This window comes from Gymnoscopelus braueri, assembly GCF_963280865.1.
Source record: "Gymnoscopelus braueri genome assembly, chromosome: 17".
Classification (NCBI taxonomy): Eukaryota; Metazoa; Chordata; class Actinopteri; order Myctophiformes; family Myctophidae; genus Gymnoscopelus; species Gymnoscopelus braueri.
The window spans coordinates 16,750,428-16,766,166 of NC_137617.1; the positions used below are offsets into that span (position 1 = coordinate 16,750,428).

General features: G+C 39.9%; 1 protein-coding gene across 1 annotated transcript; it reads right to left on the minus strand.

Annotated features, from left to right (window-relative positions):
- Positions 1-3,112: 3,112 nt before the first annotated feature.
- Positions 3,113-6,768, minus strand: cabp5a (calcium binding protein 5a; the record flags this gene model as incomplete). Its single annotated transcript, XM_080455638.1, has 6 exons — positions 3,113-3,138; positions 3,792-3,939; positions 5,126-5,235; positions 5,424-5,567; positions 6,122-6,152; positions 6,721-6,768. The coding sequence occupies 6 exons, from the start codon at positions 6,766-6,768 to the stop codon at positions 3,113-3,115; spliced, it is 507 nt and encodes a 168-aa protein (XP_080311764.1).
- Positions 6,769-15,739: the final 8,971 nt, after the last annotated feature.

The window sequence follows — 15,739 nt, forward strand, 5'->3', positions numbered from 1 at the left end:
GTCATGCCGAAACTCTACCTGGGCAATCTAGGGAAAGTGCACTTTATCAGCTGTGTGCACAGTATTTGATGCTCTGGTGAAGGTCTGATAGAACGAAAGCTCAAATAAAAAAAATCGTTCTAACTTAAGTGGACTTAACAACATTGATAAACGATATCTTTGGGATTACTTTCAGAGCAATTTGATGAATGATAGAACCACTGACATCCAATCAAAATCCATCAGAATATACAGGGTATCATGTTCAATATTGTTGTTTACGTAACATTATGTTCATAAGTGTGGATGCTCACATCATTATCATTATAGTTACTGTATCTTAATAGTTATCATTTTTGGTGTGGATGGCCCTATACGGGTGTAAATAAATAACTTTGAGCTGAGTTGAGATGAACAGGAAACGACAGAAAGGTTAAGGAGCTCTGAGATGGTCCTACTGTATGCAACAGGCACCAGATATAGGTAGACAGGTCCTCTTCCCAGAAGGATTAGCAGGGATTTTCTCTTTAATACAATAGGAAGACTTCAAGGAAATCCGGTCCGGACGCAATTAAGCACAACGAGAGGGAGAGGCCAGGGCGTTGAATATGCATACGATGAGATCAAACTGTTAATACCACAGTCGCCCGAAAGTGCATTGCTGATGCAATGAGCTGCTTTGCACTGTGGCTGCAATGGGATTGAGAGAGAGAGAGAGAGAGAGAGAGAGAGAGAGAGAGAGAGAGAGAGAGAGAGAGAGAGAGAGAGAGAGAGAGAGAGAGAGAGAGAGAGAGAGAGAGAGAGAGAGAGAGAGAGAGAGAGAGAGAGAGAGAGAGAGAGAGATTATTTTGGATTAATGAACAGTAAGCATGCACCGGACATTAGAAGGATCAGGGCTGATTCGTGTCTAAGGTCATGCCAGAGCATTACATCATTTAAATGTCTCTCTAAAATTCTAGGTGTTAGTTTATAAATTTGTAACTCATAGAGTGTACACACATGTAACCCTACATTAGTAAACCCTCAGAGTTAAATTAACACTAAGGACTTGACTGTGAGCTCTTTGAGTGCACTAAATCTGTTGTCCACATACCTGTAACCACATACATACACACACACACACACACACTGTTTCTTTAAAGAATTATTGTTTTCCTGGCACATAACTGTTTGTCCTTTTATTGACAGGAGTGTAATAGAAGCAGAGAGAAAATGTAAAATCTCTCTTTTTGTTGCTATGTCCCTCTCACTCATTCCTCCTGCTTTTTTAATTGGCCAGAAGACAAACAATATAGATATTTTGTGTATGGAAAAAGACCAATAAAATGTGTTACATGATGCTCAAATGTGGTGTTGTATTGACTACATCTGTGCACTTTGCAACAGCTGTATCCAAGCCATAGTGTGCCAGTCTGACAGATGTGCACTGAGTTATTGGGTCTGCTCAGCGGTTTGTAGAGGGTATGGTTGGGTTCATGTTTGGAAATTGGTACTATAAGCCTTGGTGTCCCAGCTGTCTGTCAATTTTAAATACTTGCTGCATTTTGTCATGGAGTACTGAATGATTCTCTGGCCAGGATTGTGACCTCTGCAGAATACATGTTATGTCACTCAGATATTTGTCGTTTCATTTCCAGTGTATTTGCTTTGATCCTGTTGTCAATGAGGGTAGACAATGATGACAGTGAAGGCTGGATTCAATATGAATTCACGATAAGCTCAATAATATGTGATTTAATTGTGGGTACATACTATTCAACATCTCACACAATTTTGGGTCACTGAAGTGTTTTAAGTAACCCACACTGATTTTGTTCTGGGTACATTTTGTGAAGTAGTTTCATGTGAAATTGAATACTGTTTAAGTGGTATGTCTAGTGTTGTTGGAGTGTGAAACAAAATGAGGAGTTTTTTATTATTAAAAGCTCCTTGTACAAATAGTTAACAAATTCCCATGGTGTTTAAACACCCCAAAAGAGATGCTAAATTCAGAAAGGGGTACAGTACCAACTTATTTCTCCCAGAGGTAGGCCTAGTTTTTGTTGCAGAGGGGATGGAATTTTATCTCATTTATAAATGCATTAAATAGCTCTTAATCTTGTGTTTCTACATGACGTCAACGTTTTTCAGATGACTTTGCCTGAGAGCTGTTCTGTTAAATCACTGTCCCACATCCATTTTTGGTGACAGATTTGCTTTTAATGTTACTGTCTTCCATTAGGTCAAATTGTTGTTCAATCCTTCATTCAAATGGCACAGTGTAATCATTTTTTCATTTTTTTTTTTTGACAACCAAGTCCGCCTGTCGCCAGATGTCTAGTAAAGACTTATTATGCAAACTATATCAATATGAAAATATATTGCAGAATTTGTCGCATATATTTATATAGTTTTTTGTTATTTTTTGTTTGTTGTGTTGGGATGAAAGCGTTTGCATGTTGTAGTTTATAGGACTTTGATTACATTTTCAGTAATTCCTTCCGCTCCACCTAGCCACAAAATCCTATTTCTAATTCCAGATGAGTAGGATTCAAACCTTTCTGGCAGACTCTCCTGAGCTATCTACTCTGCCCATCTGTTGAACGAAAACTCCCGTTTTGTAGTCTATGCTTTTTTCAAGGAAATACAGATTTAAGAAAATGTCTATAATCAGGGTTTTGTTCCATTCATAAATCATCTATGTCATCCTAGAAGTTATGCCAAATTATGCAGACTCATTCATGTTTGTAGTAATTTTTCTCCAGTTATAATAACAACAGCGTTTTACTAGAATCATTTAATGAAGAATAAATACATTCATCAAGGAATAAATACATTTAAAAAATAAAACATTCCAAAATGTCCCATTTTCCAAACTTACAAATCATATAATGAAACAAAATGTTTACATTTGTTTAACAACTTTCTACATTTCACAAAAAGAAAGAGGGGCAGCGGAGAACAATATTGTCAGTCTTTTCATAGTTGTTGATATTCTTGTTGAGAACTATATGTTTTGAGTGTCCATTATAATGCATTTGTTGGGTGTGACCATAAATGTGTTTGTCCCTGTGTGTCTGTCTCTGTGAGCCATTTGAGTGACATGGACATTGTCAGCAGAAGTATTATTTTCTGATGTGAAATCTTCCTTGGCTCAGACGGACATCATTTTGACAAACTCTGTAGGAGGAGAAACGAGGAAAAGAACAGTATAAACAGCTTGATCATATGATGTTGTAATACTTTGTATCCTTTATATATCTCTTACGCAAGCGTGTGGAATATACTTGAGTGAGGTTGGGTGAGAATGGGTATAAGTATGACCTTATTGGCCCGTGGACACAGAGATACAGAGAGTCCCTGCAAGGAACGACCAGTCTTCAAGTGACCACAAGTTGTCAAGAACGTGAATAACAACTTTGATAATGTCCACACATTACCAGCCATCTTAGCAAGTGAGTTCTTAATCAGTTCTCATGCGAGGAGTAAAGACTATACAAGTACTAACTCCATTTGGCATTTGATTACATTTGTACACTCTTGTGACAAATTGATAAATTAACACTGAGGATTTTACTGTGATAAAATAGTGTACTCCCTTCACCATTTTGTCATTTCTTGCTGAGCGTGTGGACCCTGGTCAAATATCAAACTTATCAGACAGTCTACATTTCCCAAAAGAAATGCATGTGTTTAATTCAGTCTGCCCAGAAGCAGGGATAAAACATATCCCCAACAGCAATACAATCCTATCCCCACGGGCCCCCCAGCAAATCGAACCCTGCTTGTATACAGTTATTTACATTTGTTTGTTAAACAGTTAGAATACTTACCTTCAAAATCTACAGTGCCATTACCATCGTTGTCTGCTTCTTTTACTATGGCGTCAATCTCTTGTGGGTTAACTTGTTTTCCCAACAGCTTAATCATGGCTGACCGGAGCTCTTCTGTTGTGATCGATCCGTCTCCATCTACGTCAAACTAACCAGGGGGAACAGTTTCATGTCAAACACAATTATTTGATTACTATCTCCGCCATTGTTTTTGCCCCTGTCCTGTGTGTGTGTGTGTGTGTGTGTGTGTGTGTGTGTGTGTGTGTGTGTGTGTGTGTGTGTGTGTGTGTGTGTGTGTGTGTGTGTGTGTGTGTGTGTGTGTGTGTGTGCGTGTGTGCGTGCGCACCTTGACGACCTTGCAGGATTATGCCTAAACTGTGTGTGTGTGTGTGTGTGTGTGTGTGTGTGTGTGTGTGTGTGTGTGTGTGTGTGTGTGTGTGTGTGTGTGTGTGTGTGTGTGTGTGTGTGTGTGTGTGTGTGTGTGTGTGTGTGTGTGTGTGTGTGTGTGTGTGTGTGTGTGTGTGTGTGTGTGTGTGTGTGTCTATCTGTCTGTTTGGCTGTGTACAGATAATATCGGGCACCACTCTGCCGATTGGAGAGCAACTTTGCATGCACACTCCCAGTAGGCCAAGTAAGAACCTCCACCCCAGATTTTTTCAAATCGGCCTCATGGTGATGCTCTAACAGGCCGCTTCACCTTTCTAACCGTAGGCTGTATGATTAAAAAAAACGTGTTCCCATATATATATCATCACATCACTCACGCCCATTTCCTTCTGACAACATTTTCCGCCATTTAGCATTTTCTTCAAAACTCACCTTTTGCTACTACTCCTATAGATTTTGTCCAAAGCTCACACAAATCTGTAAACATTATCATTGGAGTCATGTGATCAAGATTTATTAGTCAGATTTGTCATATTCATTCAGATTGGCTACAATTTGCCTCCAAAACTTGCCGTAGGGGCCTGTTTTGCAAGAAATGCCAAAAATCATGAATACAGCGCCAGATCTGCCCCAAATTTGAATCACACATTGAGGGGCCTCTAAATAACGCAGGGCTGATTACAACCATGTTTTGTAATGAACTGTTCAACTGTGGAGACAATGGCCGTCAAACTGTTTTTCTACTCCATACCGTTTGCCTGGCGGAGACCTGCGCTCCTATGAGCGCACCTTTCTAGTTCATGTTAATATGTACAAATGGAGTAGCAAATGGACCCATAAGTTACAAATGGATACATTTACACCAAATGTAGATGTCGCCTACATACAAATATATGTGAATACTATAAAACTTTAGTTTTTGTTAATGATGGGTATTTCTCTCTCACCTCTTTGAATGCATCTTTCAGCTCTTTCATGCCAATCATTCCCGCAGTTTCTGCCAGGAGTTTGGGGGTCATCAGCTCTGCGAAGTCCTCAAAGTCGACCATGCCACCAACTGGAGAGAAGGTGAGACCGTCAGGAACGACACAGTGCATGGAAACAGCCATATATATCATGATCGGTCAGTGTTTACTCGTTAAGACAAATTTATTGTCCGCAGTACGACAAGAACTGATTTCAAAATCAGCTCTTATGGGCAAATGACACCGTCGGCCGAACAATGGCATATAAATTACCACTTACGGTTCATGTTGATGTTTTGGCTCAATTCAATTAACTCCATCTCCGTGGGCATGTATCCCATGGTCCTCATCAGGTTACCCAGGTCCTTACAGGAGATCAACCCATCTTTGTCCTTGTCAAACTCATTAAACGCCTCCCTTAGCTCTGCAATTACAACAAAGAAAAAAGGTCACGTAGCATCTTCTAGCAAAGGAACATGTTAATAATATGCATTAACAACTTAAAGTTTAAGTGGTTCATTAATATTAACGCATTAATTAACCACGTAGACCCCTGGGAGATTTGGGTATATAGGGTTTAAGTGTTATACCCTATTTACCCAAATCCCCAAGGGGTCTGTACCAGGCCTTCTCCTTTTTTTCCTCCTCTACACCAAATCTCTTCACCGAAAACTGCCGGTCTACAAGCACACATGTTGCGTTGTAGATCAACTATTTACGCTGAATGTTTTCTCCAGAATAGGGATGCTAGGGTTCACGTGGTTATTGGTGCGTTTCCCTAAGTGCAATGTTAATCTTGAAATCTAACTAAGAATTGATGTAAAGCAATTGATCACGATTAATGGACAAATCATATAATAGGTATAATAGGTGTATATTTAACACAATGTAAAGATGGAAGGTACTTGAACTCTTTAACATTGTATGTACAATGACTTCACAATAAAAGGAAACAATGAGAATAGTTCTTCTATTTACCCTCAATCTCTTCTTCGGCCAATTCTCTCTGCTGCAATCAAGAAAAACATTTGGCCAATTTACATTTAGTTAAAAGCAAAACAGCTGTTGGCAAGAGTGGTGCTGTTATAGCAAATTCAAAATGCTCCATACCTAAAAGGCTAACTACACATCTAGCATACACCACACTGCACATAGTGTACTTTTGTACACTTTTCATTTCATTTAAGATGAAATGCCATTGTTGTGAAGAGATTAAACAGCACCTTCTTGCATCCGGGGCAGATAACACCCATGTTTTGTATGGAGCTGTTCAACTGTGGAGAACCTGAAAAGCACGCCCAACAATACTGACTAGCAGATGTATTTGTTTTATTTCATTTATTTTTTGGAAGATGCATACTGTTCTGTGACACGCGTGCAGTTACCTTAACTTAAAAACGTTCGTAGCAGATTGCCCGGGATGCTCCTTTGTCATTATCTCTTCAACTGTGCCAATATTGCTATCATGGAAAATGATAAGCTTTACCTCTGGCTTTTGTCCTGTTATGCATCTGTTACAAATACAAGTATTATACAAGTTCCCTCACATAAACTGCCAATTATTCTTCTATACTTACAGAATTCTTTCCTCCTCGCAGGAAAATGCATGCTGCTCCGAAGCTCATACCTGTACAAGGTCATAATAATAAGTGTAAGTTATGAATGAAAAGATACACTTTCCACAGAGTTAAATTAGCACTGCAGATTTGACTGTGCGTACAGAGTTGTCTAGTGTTCCCTGGTGCTGCCAAAGAGCCAGGATTAAGAGAATGAGCTTGAGTAGAGAGAGAGGGGGGGAGAGTGTGTGTGTGTGTGTGTGTGTGTGTGTGTGTGTGTGTGTGTGTGTGTGTGTGTGTGTGTGTGTGTGTGTGTATGTATGTGTGGGGGTGTGTGTGTGTGTGTGTGTGTGTGTGTGTGTGTGTGTGTGTGTGTGTGTGTGTGTGTGTGTGTGTGTGTGTGTGTGTGTGTGTGTGTGTGTGTGTATGTATGTGTGGGGGTGTGTGTGTGTGTGTGTGTGTGTGTGTGTGTGTGTGTGTGTGTGTGTGTGTGTGTGTGTGTGTGTGTGTGTGTGTGTGTGTGTGTGTGTGTGTTGCATGCAATTATTACTAATAATCATAAAAGGCAACAAGCATAAAACAACATAAAACAAACATAAAATGTAAAGGATACCAAATCTACTTCAGTGGCATATATCTCATATATATAAAAATACATTGACCTTGCACTATCTTTGTTGTAAAGGTGCAGGATAGTGATTTTTGTTTTTAATACGTGTTAAATAACTATATTCTGATAGCAATCGTTGCTATAGAGTGTTTTTTCAGACCCTGTCACTCCAGTTCTTTAGTAAACAGAAAATGCATTTTCAGGTCAGGATACCAATTTTATCCAATCAGGAGAGAAACCTCACACAGGAGACTGGATAAACAAGTGAAATTGGAAGTGATGACACAAAGAAGCGAGCAGACAAAATTGAAACAGGAACACTATAAAATTGAAGCTGATAAATGGGTACACTCTTCGGACTGGCTGAAATTGGCAACCCATCTGACATTTATTTTCTGTTTTTTTTAAAGCTGGAGAAATGGGGTGGCCTCTGTTATTGAACAATGGTTTCTATCAGAATATAAAGCTTGAACTTTTTAACAAAAACAAACAACAACAAAAAAAAGTTTTGTTTTAACCAAAAATATAACTTATACGTTTAACACACAGTGCTTCTATTTAGTTTTAATGGTACTTGATTTTATAGCTTGGGGATTTTTTTTAATGAATTTATTGGACGCAAATACACAGGGATTATGACAAATAAAATGAATCTGAATCTGAATCTGTCATGACATGATATCACGTTAGATAAATATGACAATGAATGATACTGTACAATTTTACCAAAGTTTCAAGACACAATAGAAATAAAAGTATTCCACTCACCGTCCTCTCTGTTTATAATTTCAGCTGCAAAAGGCTTAAAGTCTATCTTAATTTATTTCCCAGCAATGTAACGGCATTCATGTATAAACACAACTTTTAAAGTAGATGGTGATGGTCCTACAGCCAGTGGTTTTGTCCGTAGAACACAGGAGGAAGTCCTCTTCTTGCTCCGTATCAGTTGACAAGCCTCCTCTACAGGACAGCCCTGCCTGTGTGTGTGCAGCGAGCCAGCCTGGCCGACCTGTTGGGATGCAGGGATGCTGAATGAATGGAGCGAGGTGTGGCTGTGTGTGGAGTTGTATGCTGCTGGAGGGAGGAGTTATCCCTGCATGGGACTGGAGGAGGGCAGGTCATGCATGATTTAATGGGAGAGCGCCTGGGGTTCGTTTTAAGCTACGTGATACCCCTGCTAGGAAAATGAACGGAATACTTACAGATATCAACTTACAGTTTGGAGGGTAGAATTGCTTGATTACTTTGTTTTTTATTTACTTTTCTGTTCTGTGGCTTTCAGGTCAGATCTGCACAAGTAGACTTACCCTAACCCTTTTTTAACCGACATTGAAAGCTGGCCTTTGAATGTTTGCATTTTTTGGGGGGGATAAATTATGATGGTTTGACGCCTGTTTGAAAGTTGTTAATGTAGTCATGTGAACATAGTGCCATGTGGTCAAACAACACACTGCAATTTCTTTATCTACAGTATATCTATATTCAATATGATAGAGTGCAAAACACAATACAGTGTAAAAGCGCTCCGCCGCCTACTCATTCTGGCTCCTGAACTTTCAAACAAATCCTTTGTTTGACATTTCCCTGTTTATAAGTTACATCACAATTGAGCACTGAATATAAATGCATTTGTTTATGTTTAGACCACATCTGGAGAGGACATTGTAGGATAGGATTAGTCTATTCAGCATACAGATGTAAATATTATAATATGTTACTCCAACAGTCAAGCATCACAGTCAGATTGCAGTCAGTGTAAACAATAATAAAGAAGGGATTAGAAGTTAACAGATAGGCTAGGTCAGAAGCTGAAAATATTACTTTACCGGACAATTATCATCCTTAAATAAAACTGAGTAATTTAAAATATTCTTAAAATTAGTTAGTCAGTGATTTAATCATTATTCATTCATTCATTTATTAATTCAGTTTTTCATTCTACCCATAGGCCATAATGACATACTTTACTGTATGTCACATAACGTGGGTGTCAGGCTGCCAATAGAATTTTGAAGAAAATAATATTCTCTCCTATATTCTCCATAATTGTATCATCACCATTAACTAAATATATAGGACCTGACTGACCTGGTTTATACAAATGTAATATTTTCTATAATGTGATTGTACAGAATTGTATACTGTTATGGTAGTTGTTTTTTCTTTTTCTTTTTACTGTTTTGTTTTGTTTTACCAGACATCCCAGATGAAGGACATCTTCGAACCAGTTTATTTGAATCACAGAAGGCTAAGAAAGAAAGTCCTTCTTATTAGAAGCCCATTTAGATTATCTACCCATTTCTTTCATGCAAATGACAATTAAAAAGAATCAGATGTAGGCAGACCGTGACCAATTACAGTTAACGTGTAATAATCTACGGGGTATTTATGACATTTGCTGACATACTGTAAAGGATTAATTCTGCTCTGAAATATGCCAATGTCATCCAGGATAAGGGTTCATGCGGTCAGTCTTTCCTTCTTAAAACCATGGTATAATAACTATAGGTTTTGTGTTAACTGGCTAAGCTAAAGCGTATCAGGCCAAGGTTCGGATAGAATATTTCCCTCCCGTTTGACCCTTTCACCTCTGCCAGTCTCCCTGTTATGTAAATTGATCAAAAATCTGTTTGCATAAGTAGTATAATCCCCTAGGGGCTTTGCGCCAACATCAGGAATTTATAACAATTTTCATTAAACATTTTTTGGTGATTCCACTGGGGAAAGCATTATGTAAGCTCCATGTCATAAAAGGATGTTGACTAGAGGGTAAAGGCAATGTGTTAGATTGCTACATATGAAGGTGATTGGGTGGAGAGATGGCTGAGATAGAAAAAGAACAATACTTTCCTTTTGGAAAGGTTTCCTTTTGGCAGTGGTGGACAAAGTATTCAATATCTTATATAATAGAAATACAAGTAAAAGTCCTGTATTCCAAATTGTATTTTGTTACAAGTAAAGGTCTTGTATTCCAAATTGTATTTGAGTAAACTTTATTTGTATAGTACAAGTAAGCACGTAGCAGCAAAAAAGCAAAAGGGTGGGGGAAAATGCAGTTCAATTAAGAAATACGAACATAAAAGGGACAATAAAGCAAAAAAGAGGAATAAAAGCATAGTCTAGTCTAGTCCATTCCTCTAGTTAAAAGCCATTTTATCAAAATGTTTTAAAAGAGTTTAAAAAGTAGACACTGAGGTAGCCTTCCATGGATGGAGCCTTTATGGCAAATGCCCTATTTCCTTCAATTACAAGCCTTGTCCAGGGGACCAAGAGTAACAGCTTGTATGCAGATCTAAGATTACAGGAAGGGTTGTCAGGGGTCAGAAGGTCAGGTATGTAAGCAGATGCAAGGCTGTTTAAGTGATTTAAAAACAAACAATACAATTGAAACCAATTCTGAATGCCACGAGTAAGTAAAGAACAGGGGAAATGTGGTCATTTGTTATAGTTCTTGTAAGAACCCTAGCTGCAGTACATTGGACAAGTTGGAGATGATTAACAAATTATTGGCTTATTATGAATGCGACAACATTACATTACATTACATTACAGTCATTTAGCAGACGCTTTTATCCAAAGCGACTTACAATAAGTGTATTCAACATAGGTAGGGAACGAAAACTACTAATCACCAGAAGTCTGGAGACAACAAATCTCCATGAATTCAAGGCTTCATGGGGTGTGTAATTGATAGAAAATAAATAAGTCACTTTTTTGGGTGAACTGCTCTTTTAATGTTGCAGGCTGCACTGCAGCTAGTAAAGGTGGGGCTGATTTGTATAACTTTTTGTGCTGCTGTGCAGCTTAACCTTTAATAATTCATCATCAAGTGATATTTATTTATTTGGTTAAACAAAACGTTTTTTATTAAAAGGTTAAAGCTCTATATTCTGATAGTAATCATTGCTATAGAGTGTTTGTTCAGTAACAGGGGTCTCCCTGTCTCTCCAGATCTTTAATAAACAGAAAACACATTTTCAGGTAGGTGACAAAATGTCAGCCAATCAGGAGAGAGTACCCATTTATCAGCTTCATTTTTATAGTGTTCCAGTTACAATTCTGTCTGCTCATTTATTTGTGTCATCACTTCCAATTTCACTTGTTTAATCTGCATCCTGAGTTCCTGACTGAGTTCTCCATCCTGATTGTATAAAATTGGTATCCTGACTTGAAAATGCATTTTCTGTTTAATAAAGCGCTGGAGAGACATGGAGACTCCTGTTACTGAACAAACACTCTATGGCAATGATTGAGTACTATCACAATATAGAGCTATTTAACACTTATTTTAACCAGAGAAAATCACTTACCCTACCTATCTAAATATGCAAAGTAACTAGTAGGCTTCCTAAAGCTGTCAAATAATTATATTGAAGTAAAAAGTACAATATTTTCCTTTGAGATTAGAAGTACTTGCGAAGCAAGAGTGCGGACTAGCCAACACCAACTCAGGACCCCTGAATCGTGTATACGCCATCCAAGGCCCTTTCCTGCTGTGCTGCGTGTCCATGCTGTGACCCCACACAGCAGTTCTGAATCCACTGTAGCTACGAACAGCTGCCTCCATCAGATACTGTTCTGTTGAAGCAGCAGGCCCTGAGATATTTGAGGTCCTCGACTACCTCGAGCACCGTCCCATCGGCAGTGACAATGTTTTTGTCCTCCGTGTTAAATGCCAATACTTAAGTTGCGCTTGAGACCGATCTTCCTGCACTCTATTTCTACTACCAGTAGTAGTTCTCTTCCTTTCTCTGCTGTATCTGAGACTAGGGCAATGTCATCTGTGTTGTCGAGGTTGGTAATTGTGATGGGATGTACTACTCGCCTAGACTTCCTCAGGGCCAGTGTGAACCCCAGTGTCTCCTCCCTGCCATTGATTGCAAGTCTCAAGAAGTACCCAAACCAAAAGTTATAACTAATAATAGTATTAGGGATCAGCGTAAATTTGAAATGTACTTAGTTATTTCCCACCACTGCCTTGGAAAATGGAGGATTTGAGGGTTGGAGGAAGAGAATGTGAATGTTAATTGGGACAGCCCGAAGGGAGAAAAATTATAAATGAATGTGGGAGTGTGGAGGCATGGGAGTGGATGAGGGAGCTATGAAAAAAGATGAAAGGATGTGGCCCCATTTCACATGTGTGCAAATAGTTATAGAAGTCTTTATGTGCGTTACATTCACCCATATTAAACCAGGCAACCATGCAAGGCACCAATCAGGAGCAGTTAGGGGTTCTTCTGTGTCTTGCTCAAGGACGCTTTGACACAAAGCCAAGAGGAGCGAACTGGGCCACTCTACTTCCTGAGTTCAGATTTGGGTTGTTGTTTTACAGCAGTGGTTCTCACAGTGGGGTCTGTGGACCCCCAGGGGTCTTCCGGGGGTTCCAGGGGGTCCCCAGCAAAATGAGTTAATATAGCATCAAAATCAGGTCCATTTGGGTCAATGGTTACACTCCAAAATCTATGTAGCAGTGTGGACTACAGTAACTGTCAGACCTTTATTGTTACATGCTGGTTTATTAAGATTCTTTTTTTTTTTGTTTTTAAAATGTGTTGGGACCCAAACTCAGTTAATAACATTATGAAGGATACCACTTCTTAAAGGGAAGACAAATATTTTAATCATCCTTTGTCCCAGGCTATGATTTAATCACTGAAAGAAATGGACAGGGAAAGAAAGGCCATTGTTTTTCTTGTAACAGAGTAAAGTAACCTTCTGTGGAAACCATGGAATTTGGTTGTGCATTATATTGACATCTGGACTAAGTCAATGAAAACAGAAAATTAAATGTTGAGGTATCTAGTCTAGGGTTATGTCATCTTTTCAGTGTATTTACGTAATTGTGAGTATTTTTTATAGTTTTGCGGCTAGCATTGCACAACAGAGATTATACTGAATGGATTATAAGAGCAAAGGCGAGGGCAAACAGCCATGTGTGTGTGTGTGTGTGTGTGTGTGTGTGTGTGTGTATGTGTGTGTGTGTGTGTGTGTGTGTGTGTGTGTGTGTGTGTGTGAGTGTGTGTGTGTGTGTGTGTGTGTGTGTGTGTGTGTGTGTGTGTGTGTGTGTGTGTGTGTGTGTGTGTGTGTGTGTGTGTGTGTGTGTGCTTGTGTGTATGAGATAACGTTTGTGCATATAGTACCAGTCAATGATGATGCATAGACATCTTGTTATGGAACATAAAAGGTCATTCATGTTGTTGCCAGATTTTGTGAGAGAAACAAGCGGCCAGGTCTACTACGGAACCAAGCCCAAAAGAAGCGACTTGGTCACATGATCACACATGGAGTCCCCAGTGTGTGTGTGTGTGTGTGTGTGTGTGTGTGTGTGTGTGTGTGTGTGTGTGTGTGTGTGTGTGTGTGTGTGTGTGTGTGTGTGTGTGTGTGTGTGTGTGTGTGTGTGTGTGTGTGTGTGTGTGTGTGCGTGCGTGCGTGCGTGCGTGCGTGCGTGCGTGCGTGCGTGCGTGCGTGCGTGCGTGCGTGCGTGCGTGCGTGCGTGCGTGCGTGCGTGCGTGCGTGTGTGGGGGTATGGATATGGATATGACATTTCATGTTGATCATTTTCCTGGTATGCTGTCACTCAGTGTTCTTGGTAGACTTTTAACAGAATCAATTACTAGCCTATATTGTAAAATTGGTCAAAATGAATTATTTCGAATTGCAATGCTGATGCTGTTACTGATACTTTTAATACTTGTAATGGTCAAAGATGACCATAAATGAAGAAAGATCCCGCAAACGAGCAGTTTGCCCAGTGTTTGAATAAACTTGATGAGAGCAGGGTGTGGGATTTTTCTTCATGTATGATCCTTTGATACTGCATCTGATTTCCTTTGCAAAGATTATACAATGATGAAAACATATCAGCAGAACCCTTATCTCTCAGTGATGATTACATAAGAATTACACTTCCTGATTAAGCTGTGTGTGTGTGTGTGTGTGTGTGTGTGTGTGTGTGTGTGTGTGTGTGTGTGTGTTCAAGTTCAAGTTCAAGTTCAAGTTCAAGTTGCACATCTGCGTGTGTGTCTGTTTGTGGTGGATGCACAGTGCACACATATGTCCATATACTGTATAGGCCTATGGACTGCACATGGCATTCAAGTCATTTGCGAGGCCGTGCTCTCCAGCTTTGCAGCAGGGGCCTTCCTGTCACCGATCGCAGTCAAGTTGCTCTTTGGGCTAAGAATCTCAGCATGGGTGTCACCCTATCCACCTTCACCAACGCCACCGGACACAACAACACTGCAGCACCTCTTGTTGACACAACGGGGGAGGTTGCCAAAGCACCCTTAAGTCCATGTGGGAATACAGTGTGATCACAATCACATAAAACCTCCCAAAACAAACTAATTCGACTACTGCTCGGCCTGGGGCCCATGACCCACCTTTTCCCCACACATTTTGCTAGCCTACTAGGATGGCTCAGGGTAGACGACAGGGTTAAACAACCAAAAATGGTCAATGTGACTTTGCCCTCAATGCCCTCAATACCCGCATATCTGACTAAATACCTCCAAAACATTAGCGACACCCACAGCCACAATACTAGAGGGAGCGTAAACAACGATCTGGTACCACCCACCCATAAAACAAACATTCTCCTTCTACAGCACTGCCACCCAAGTGTGGAATGCCTGACCCCATCCCTCAAAAGATGTAGATCATTGGCTTCCTTTAAAACAGCCCTGAAAATTCACCTTTCAGGAGGTACATGTAGTTATCACTTCTCCCTTAGACAGGCGACCCCCCCCTTTCTTTACCCTCACCCGCCCCCCTTTTTTTCTACTCTGTACATATAGTGTTTTACATTTGTGATGATATTGAATGTTTTGGTGCTATTTTATATGTTGATGAATTGAAACCCCTGAAACCTTCGAAATGAGATTAAAAACTAAATTATACTCATCATGATGACCTTGTTGCTAACCAACAATAGCTGATTTTCTCATCATGACCTTGTTGCTAACCAACAATAGCTGATTTTCAACTGAAAAACGAACTAGTATCTAACTAGAAGATATGCTTTCTCTGAGAAACCTGTCTGTGTTTGTGACCCCCATGTCGATGTATCCGTGCAGCGGTTATGTGTAGACTAGCAGGTAGAAGAGGACCGTAAGGTGGTTCTCCAGATTGGTACGGGCTGGTACGTTATCGGCACCTAATTTTATCAGCACAGAGGAGAACCAGGTGGAGGAGGAACGAACCTCTGCACCTGATATCCTTGGGTCCTGGGACACCGTCCGCAGGCCCAGAGCCTTGGGAAGCAAAGGTCAGGTAGGTTAGAGACCCCTCAGATGGAGGCTCATGTGTAAGGTTCTGGGGTGTGCCAATGGACAGCTGACACCTGAAATTAAGGGTCAGGCTCTGGAAGTGGGAAGAACATATTTGACTTAACTTGACTTAAACCCTTTTGCTCTTAGGGGAGCATATGTC